We start from the raw sequence: 8,970 nt of genomic DNA, 5'->3' as shown, positions 1-8,970 counted from the left end.
CCTGAAAAACCACCTCATGCGAGCGTAAAAACTTTTTTGCGATATATGGGAGTTTTTGCGAAATTGACGCGTTTCCATTGGGCGTATTTTCAATTCGCAATTTCAATTTGCGCAATTTGAAGGGTAATGGAAACGCGGCTTATCATGCCAGAGGAAAACGGAAGTGAACGGGAAATCACCGCATTTTTAAAGGGGCCGCGAGCTTAACTTTCGCCCAGCTCCATCCACTCACGCAACAGAGCTCACCTTCAGGGGGCACCCCATTACAATAGCAACAGGTCCTTAAGCTTAAACCTGCTCGCCAGCAGGCTTATTTCATGTAAACAGGATTAGATTGCATCTTGAGGTGATACTTAAAATCTGTCCCAGCCACTGCTCCTTTATTACTTCTAGTTCATTACTGAACCAGAGGGCAATAATAATAATTTTAAAAAATAATAATATAGAAATTTTGAATTGTATATGTATGAGAATGTATATAATATTATCATGTTGTGTATAATACTGTAGACACAGCCACTTGATTGAGCGATTTATTTGTGATGGAATAATTACTTTATCATTTTATTGGCGGTTTACACACATGTTGTACAGTTAATCTGAGCCATGCATTCATTTAAGTGATGACGGATATTATGGGAGTGGCTTGATGCAGCGCAGGAGATGCAGAGAATTTGATCCTTGACCATTAAAGGGATCCCATGGTGTCAAGACTTGTATGGCTTAATATAACATAAATGACGTATCTTACTGAAATGTGTAGTAGAAAACCCATGAAACATCTGCGTTATTTAAAAAATCGATTTTATATTTGGACCATGGGCGGCGCCATTTTGTTTGCGCTCTAGGTTGATGACGTAGAATGGTTGCACTCTGCCATCCACTGGCGCTACCCGCAGCTATTTCTACCACAACACAACTCGAAAAATGTGTCAGAGTTAAATGTTAAATTGCTTTGCAATTGCATTTAAAACACACTCAAACACACATGTGCACACAAACTTTCTCTCCCAAACACTCATACACACCAACAGATCGGCACACGCTAACACACACACACACACACACACATCCACGCACTGTGCGCGCACACACACACACACACACACACACACACACACTCAAACAGCTGTAATGTTATACTTGAAGTTGACTTGCCTAGTTTTGTCACCTGATTCCGACTGGGCAGGCCAGTACTACCTGGCTGAATCCAAAACCGCGCTGTACCCTCAAATAGGGAATATTTGAGGGGACAGCCAGTGGTGTCCGAAAGTGGTTATTGAGTGCACTCATTCAATCCCACACTGCACCGCAATAACGAGTGTACAGCCGATGTACACACAACAGCTGTCCGAATTAACTCACTCGTTTTCATTCCCTCATCAATGAACTGTATTAGTGGAATAGGGAATAGTGAATTAAGGCCTGTTCACACCGGGACGATTTTCGCACGCGTTTATCGCCGACGTTTAACGCCTCGTGACTAAAGAATGGGCGCCAATGTGAGTGTTCACACCGACGCGCAAAACGCCAGGCGTAAAAGCGTCATTTTTAAAAAAACGCCTCGGGTTCGTTTTTTTATTTTGACGCGGCGCGTAAAAAACTGTCCGACCAATGAGATCGGCGCTTTTGTTCACGTGCCTGGAGCTGCTGAAGTGACAGTAAAACACGACTTGGTGGCGCTCGAGCACAAAACGGTCTTGCCGAGCACACATTGATACGACGACGAAGTAGTAAGTAGACAAAGAAGAAGATGAACTGCTAATGCTGCTTGCCAGTTAGCAAAAAGTGTGTGAATGGTTTCGTCCATATACATAATATGTCTATGGTTTTGGCAAGCACGTAAATACTGTCTCTCTTCTCCTTCTGTGTGGCAAGCGAGTGTCAGAGGCTTAAAGTGCCACAGCACCATCTTGTGTACCGGGAGCGCATCGACTGAATGTGCACGTTCACTCGGCGCAGCGCCAGTGAAAATCGCTTGGGTGTGAACACTCAAGACGAGCCGAAAAACGGCACGAAAAACGCTGGCGATAAGCGCGCGCGATATTCGTCCCGGTGTGTACAGGCCTTTAGGGGGCAATTTCAGATTCAGCCCCTGTCGTGGAGACTGACGAGGGCAGCCCATAACATCTCGATTGAGACAGAGCAGTCTGTCAGGTGTGTGTGTGTTTGGGTGCGCGCGCGAGTGATCTCGATTGAGACAGCAGTCTGTCAGATGTGTGTGTGTGAGCACAATCTGTTGGTGTGTATGAGTGTTTGTGTGAGAGAGTTTGTGTGCACGTGTTTGAGTGTGTTTTAAATGCAATTGCAAAGCAATTAATTGGTTTTATTTAACTCTGACACATTTTTCGAGTTGTGTTGTGGTAGAAATAGCTGCGGGTAGTGCCATTGGATGGCAGAGTGCAACCATTCTACGTCATCAACCTAGAGCGCAAACAAAATGGCGCCGCCCATGGTCCAAATATAAAATCGATTTTTTTAAGTAACGCAGATGTTTAATGGGTTTTCTACTACATATTTCAGTAAGATACATAATTTATGTTATATTAAGCCACACATGTCTTAACACCATGGGATCCCTTTAAGAAACTTTAATACTGTCCCACGTTACAAATCTGCTTCAAATTGAATTAAAAATGTAATTAAAACATTGAAATAAAAATGTAAAGGGTGTACAAATACTGTATAAAATCGTGAATATAAATAATTGGTAATCACGTAAAAAATATTTGTGGGTTTTTTGTGTAATTTGTCAAGTTTTTTACCATGTGGCTTTTTTAATTATATGATGTCATTACGTTGCTGTCTTGACGCCAGCCAATCGCTGCATTGCTGATCATGGTTTCGAGTATCGATGCATCTGCCCTCTTCAGGGAAAACAAGAACGTGCAGTGATCTTAGATCATTTAATCCAGATATTTAAATCCAATCCGCAAATTCGTTTGAAGAACCAAATTAGCCAGACATCAGTTATCACGATTAGAAGATCTGGGATCTGTCAAATCATCTCAGATGTATTAAGCGAGGTACGAAGAACGGACCCCTGGTCTCCGTTATACTACCCGTTATGTTTACACGTCATGTGTATGCTGTGTGGTGTTCTGTCTGATGTTGATTCCGAATAAACCTATCTTTGTGGAAGTCCCAACTCTCCTCTTCACTGCTGCACCGTACAACTGTAACAATATGAGCATATTAGGATATTTCATATATGGGACATATAATTATGTCAAAATACGTATTATACATATATAAACATATATAATATATGGGATAAATGTATGTCAATATGGAATTGTTCCAATTTCCGTATGGGTACTACTGGTACTAGGCTTATTCAAGTAAAAATTGTCCAGCATAACGGAGTTTAGCAACAAAGCACAGTTGCTCAAGTACTCTACACACCTGGGGCATGCAGGAAGCTGGTTTAGGAGGATATTTCAGTATGAGTATGTTTCAGTTTAGTTTGTGTCAACCCTAGTTTTAGGCACCATAGTGTCAACCAAACAGCTGTGAGCAAATGTACACGTCTGATTCAATAAAGTCACTGCCCCAGTTTCTTTTGATGCAAATCAAAGGATTTTTATAGATAAAATTGTCTGGATTTTAGTGATGATCATTTGTTATAATGATTTGATTTATATATCATTTATATAATTATTATACATTATATAATCCATTACACCTGAGTAATTTTAGTTTAAAAATGATTATTAAGCATTTATTTTAAATGAATATAAATATATTGCCTGGATGGATTTTTTTATTTTTATTGTGTCAACTCAAAACTAATCCTTTAACCCTGAGTTTGTTCAACTGCCATCATGTTACAGGCCCCTGATGGCTATGATTTAACTTGACACAAAGTGACTGAACTTGCTTCAATTACTTTTTTTTTTTTTTGCAAAAGGTTTCTCATTAAGTTTATATGATGTTATATTCAAAAGAATCATTCAATTCAAATAACCACAAACAATTATATAGTATGCCTACAGAAGAAGGTTATAGATGCAGATATTTTCTATCTTCAGAACAGCTATCAGTTTTAGCAGTTTTAGCATGTCTTTCTTCCCAAAAAGTAAATAAATCACACAGATCAGGTTTTGTGAATGCTTTAATAAAACAAAATACAAAGACAAGTAATTGGAATGAAAACAACTGAGCAAAGTTTATTCTTAAGCATTTAAAGCATTTGATTATTAGAAAGCATTGCAAGATTAGGGCTTTAATGCATAAGGCCTGATTTGAGCTCCTACTAAAATCCTACAGCTTTATCTGTTTTCCATAAGTGCTCTTGAATTTACTTGAGAAATTTTGAGCTGATTCAAGTCTGGCCATGTCTTTAATCAGAACCCCATTTCTTGAGCTGAAAATGTCAGCCAGAGGGGCAGCCATTGGAGAAGGTTTGTAGTCATTACACTGTGGGCCATTTAGACTGGGTGCACATTTCACTTCATAGGTAAAAAAGAAGGTACCGTATGTAAAAACACAAGCCTCACTCACAACTCCACTTCTAAGATCAAAAGAGCATGTACCAAGGAGATCACTGTTCCAGTAGCTGTCTGCATCATATACGTCAAAAGTCAGTTTATTGGCCATTCTGATCTTAATAGCACCAAACTCAAATGTTTCTGGCCAACGTGGATTGTCATTATTATCAATAGTCTCAGTGCGCTTCATTTGTGTGCCATATCTAACTGATACAGCACCATCTGTTTGAGTACTTACATCTCCATACAGACCATTGGCTCTGAGGTTGTAGACTTTTAGGGAGGCAAGTCCTTTTTCAGCTGGACAACAATTAGACTTTATCATTTGACTGCCTTCACAAACACAAGCACATCGATCTCTTGCACTGCTCTTCCTGCCAATCTTGCAAGGCTCAGAGCAAACCTTCATGAGGGCATTTTCTTTTATGTATTTTTCAACAGCTCTCTTTAGCACTTTCCTTGCTGGGTGCTTACTAGTCAGTAAGAAATGGAGGGGTTTCAGAGAGTAGTGCTCAATGTCAGGGAGGCTCTTCAAAGACCTTAGCCAGTTCTTAAGGGAATTTGGGTGTGATGAACCAGAAAAAAGCAGATGTTCTCCATTTATGTTTCCTCCAATAATTTCTGTCTGACGCTCACCGAACATGGCGCTGAATTTTTCATTTGTGCCCATCTTCTTTTTCTGTTCATTACAAAAATGTGCCTCTGCCTTCAAAGCTACTGTGCAATAGCTACCAGAGGCTTCTACATCCAAACAGTCTTTCACCGCAGTGTCTGTAAGCCCACTCATTGATGCCTGACAGGATTTGATGGCTGTTATGGCTTTCGCTTTCCCCCCTAACTTGACACCTGTGGTAAAGTGAGTACCATATGTGGCGATCAGGTTGCGGTAGGCGTCTGGATCATAGGATGCAGGGAGTGATTTGATTGCTTCAAGAAACTCTGCATGAAGAGGAGGCTTTGCAGCTACACGATATCTGTAAAGAAACAATTAAAACGTTTATATTCAGTGGGATCAAAGAGGGAGCAATTTATAGTTAAAATTGTTATTTATTTCAATAGTCACACGGAAAAACAAGCCAGCTCTCTCACCTGTAAAAGCTGCACGCAACTTCATGTTTGGTGAAACTGTATTTGTCTTCTTTTGATTTTTTCATTGCAAATTTGGCTTCCCTGGAATGAGTGCTTCCGACTGCAGCTCCAGCAACTTTCACATCTATACCAACTTTCCAGCTGACCGAGAGTGCTGATGATGAATCATTGACCACAGCTTCACTTGATTCAAAGATCTGACTGGAGACTTTCATTGAACACTTTGGCAAGGTCCTCCAGTCTACAACTGCTGCTGGTAGCTTCTGTTTTATTCCATTCATGTACCTGTTCTTTACCAATTTACAAGTGCCGTTTCCTAAATCCCATGTTTCTGTGTCGATCACATAAGAACCTTTTCGCTCCATGGTCACAACATCAAATCCCTCTCCAGCAAGATTGTGTCCTGGAACAAAGGGAGTATCCTCACACTCTTTTGATGCAGCTATGTCATCCTCTCCAGAAATGGTCACGAGAAGCAAAGTCCAGAAAACAACAAGGTAAATCTGGAACGGCCCCATCATCTGTAATGAGATTTTAATAATTTTGTCAAATTATTATTGGTGTCAAATTTTACATAGCAATAATGTCCTCATAAAATTGATCATATTGCTATCTTTTAACATTATACATAATTTACAAAAACATATGTAAAAAATAATAATGGTTTCTTTAAAATTAGAATATGATTTATGTGATGATTTTTCTTTACCATTGAATTCACATGTGAGCTGATCAAATGAATCTGAAATATGTTGTCCCTCTAACTGCTCTTTTTATATGATGCTTGTGTGATTGTGGGTGTCAAAGTTTTATAAATAATGTGTGGTGTGGTGTGAGGTCTTTATGTGTTGACCATATGTGCCCCGCTTTTTACGCCTCCTTATTTCCCACAATACTATTTTAGTCCTTTTTTTGTATAGGCCTTGTTTTGGTAATTGTGCTTCCTCATGTACCGTCCTTCTTATTTATTGTGCTCTGTTCCTTCTTACTCTTTATTGATTGTTTTGTTCTGTAGGTCTTGTGTCACATGTTGTTGTCACCTTTATTGATATACTATAGTTCTTTATAAAATACAGATCTTTTCAAAGCAGCTTCCTAGTAATAAGCAGCAAAATAATAATGATGCATCAAATAGGAGACAAATTCAATACAATAATATTGAATACAATAGAAGACAATGGTGTTATTCAGCTCACACCAGTTCAGTGTTGATTCAGTTCAATAAGCAGAAATGTAAAACATTTTAATTTTACTTGATTACTGTACTTTATGGAAGCACCTGAGTAGCAATATTCAATTTGCAATGCAATGTGTAAAATGGCAATGCATTTCAGTATTTAAATTTAAATGATATGTTAAAACTAGGATATGAAATAGCAAATGTAAATTAGATTTTGATTTGAATTATCATTTTGCTCCAAATGTTGCACACATGGTATGTAAAATGTAAATGTAAATACTTAAATGCATTGCCATTTTGCATATTGCATTGCAAATTGAATATTGCTACTCAGGTGCTTCCATATACTTAAGTATTATTTTAGGTTATTTGTACTTTTTATTTTACGAATGTGTACCGAATATTTCTGGAGAAAAAAACGTTTTTTACTCCTTACAATTTTATTTTTTTCCTACTCTATGTTTAGCCTTAAGATGTTTCGTGAATATGGCCACAGAAGAAGACGAGATTTTCACAGTTTCACAAGCTCTTTTCGCGACTGGAGAAAACATCATATCTGAAATAAATTATAAAGTTTAGTACCAGGCTTCCTGAACAACTTTTGAGTTGATGTGTAACACCGTTGTCACACCGCACTGACACTGGACAGGTCAACCAGCGACCTTTCCAAATCCATTTGTCTTTTGGGTAACACTTTACAATAACAGTACATGAATAATCATGTATTAATACATGAATTAATAGTTTATTAAACATGAACTCTTGATTACTGAAGATATGAACTAATCATGAACAAATGAGGAGCTATCATGAACTAAGACAGGAGTCATAAGGATTCATGCATGAATAACAGCAGCATTAATACATGTTAGTACATGTTTGATAATTAATGCATTAATTAACATGTATGGTTAAACTAAATCAAACAGGCTCCTTAAGAATAAACAAGAAGTACTCTGACTTTGAACTAAACATGTGATTTAATACTGTCATAATTTAAACTGTAATAGCCTATTATAATCTGCAGCTTTGTGATTTTTAGTCATTTTTTGTGAGCCATTAATTACACACATTTGTCTAATCAAACGTGGAAAATAGACTAATAACTATCACTAATCATTTTAATTTGATATAAACTATTTTCAGATTTGTATAGTTCAATTAGGCTACGTTTAGTCACAGCTAGTTTTCTTCCCGGAACTAAAGTATGTAGGGTTTGTTTCTGGTGGTATACTCATTAGTGGCGCTCTCGGTGCTCCTAGCGCGTTAGTTGTGTTCCTTCAGTATTGCTGGCATTTTCATCAAATAATATATGTCGAGTCGTCTGCTTTGGTTAACCGAAATAATAATTTAAGACATGTTTGTGATTGTTGTATTGGGATATTTCTGGAGGTGTGTACTTTAATTAACTGTATTTTTTAATTTTTTAAATGTAACTTATATGCTTCGATTAGCATTAGCTGGTGGATGCGCCCAGTTTTACATGTAAACATGCCTTATGTGTGTCTTTACAGGTATGTTTGGGCTTTCTTTTAAGTCCATATATGTTTAATTATATAAATATAAATAAAAGAACTAGCCTACAAATACTTTTTATCTTGTTTTTTTTTTTTTTGTACAAAGGGTGTAAAGGAATAAGGATTCATAGTGTATATGTTTATTCATTTTGTAATGAATGAATTGTTAGTGCATCATTGTGTCATGACTTTACTTCAGGGGGCACGGCATTACTATCTCATGGTTAACTTACCATACACTAACATCAACTAATGGCTTGTTACTCTATGACTATGTCATGACTTTACTTGAGGGAGCACATCATGATTAATTCATTATTAACTAACCATACACCAACATCAACCCATGGCTTATTGATGCATTATTGTGTCATGACTTTACATGAGGGGGCACGTCATGATTAATTCATTATTAACTAACCATACACTAACATCAACTCATGGCTTGTTAATGCATCATTGTGTCATGACTTTACTTGAGAGGGCACATCATGATTAATTCACTGTTTACTACTTATCAAATTCAGCTCATGATTTATCATAACTTACTATCAAATACACATGTAGTATAACTAGTATTCAGCCCAGTTAAGAGAATGGAGGTACAGTATCATCACGACCTGTGTCTGGGTGGAGAGAGAACTCTATGGATCACAGTAGACGATCCCTCACTTCCTGACTTTACTGCATGTTT

At 37.6% G+C, this 8,970-nt stretch overlaps 1 protein-coding gene across 1 annotated transcript; it reads right to left on the bottom strand.

The window, feature by feature from the left end:
- Positions 1 to 4,096: 4,096 nt before the first annotated feature.
- On the bottom strand, positions 4,097 to 6,369 carry LOC307134009 (perforin-1-like). The gene is made up of 3 exons (XM_079829431.1): positions 6,289 to 6,369; positions 5,580 to 6,100; positions 4,097 to 5,464 (listed from the first exon to the last, which is right to left on the bottom strand). The coding sequence occupies exons 1-3, from the start codon at positions 6,289 to 6,291 to the stop codon at positions 4,264 to 4,266; spliced, it is 1,725 nt and encodes a 574-aa protein (XP_079685557.1). The 5' UTR covers positions 6,292 to 6,369; the 3' UTR covers positions 4,097 to 4,263.
- Between the last annotated feature and the right edge of the window lie 2,601 nt (positions 6,370 to 8,970).

The sequence above is a fragment of the Gobio gobio genome (assembly GCF_949357685.1).
Source record: "Gobio gobio genome assembly, chromosome: 11".
Taxonomy (NCBI): Eukaryota; Metazoa; Chordata; class Actinopteri; order Cypriniformes; family Gobionidae; genus Gobio; species Gobio gobio.
This window is presented reverse-complemented; position numbering and strand designations above follow the sequence as displayed.

Excerpts from the sequence above, each read along its gene's own strand:
- LOC307134009 (XM_079829431.1), bottom strand. Across the intron at positions 5,465-5,579 it reads GTTGCGTGCAGCTTTTACAG|ATATCGTGTAGCTGCAAAGC; the intron begins GTGAGAGAGCTG and ends GTTTCTTTACAG.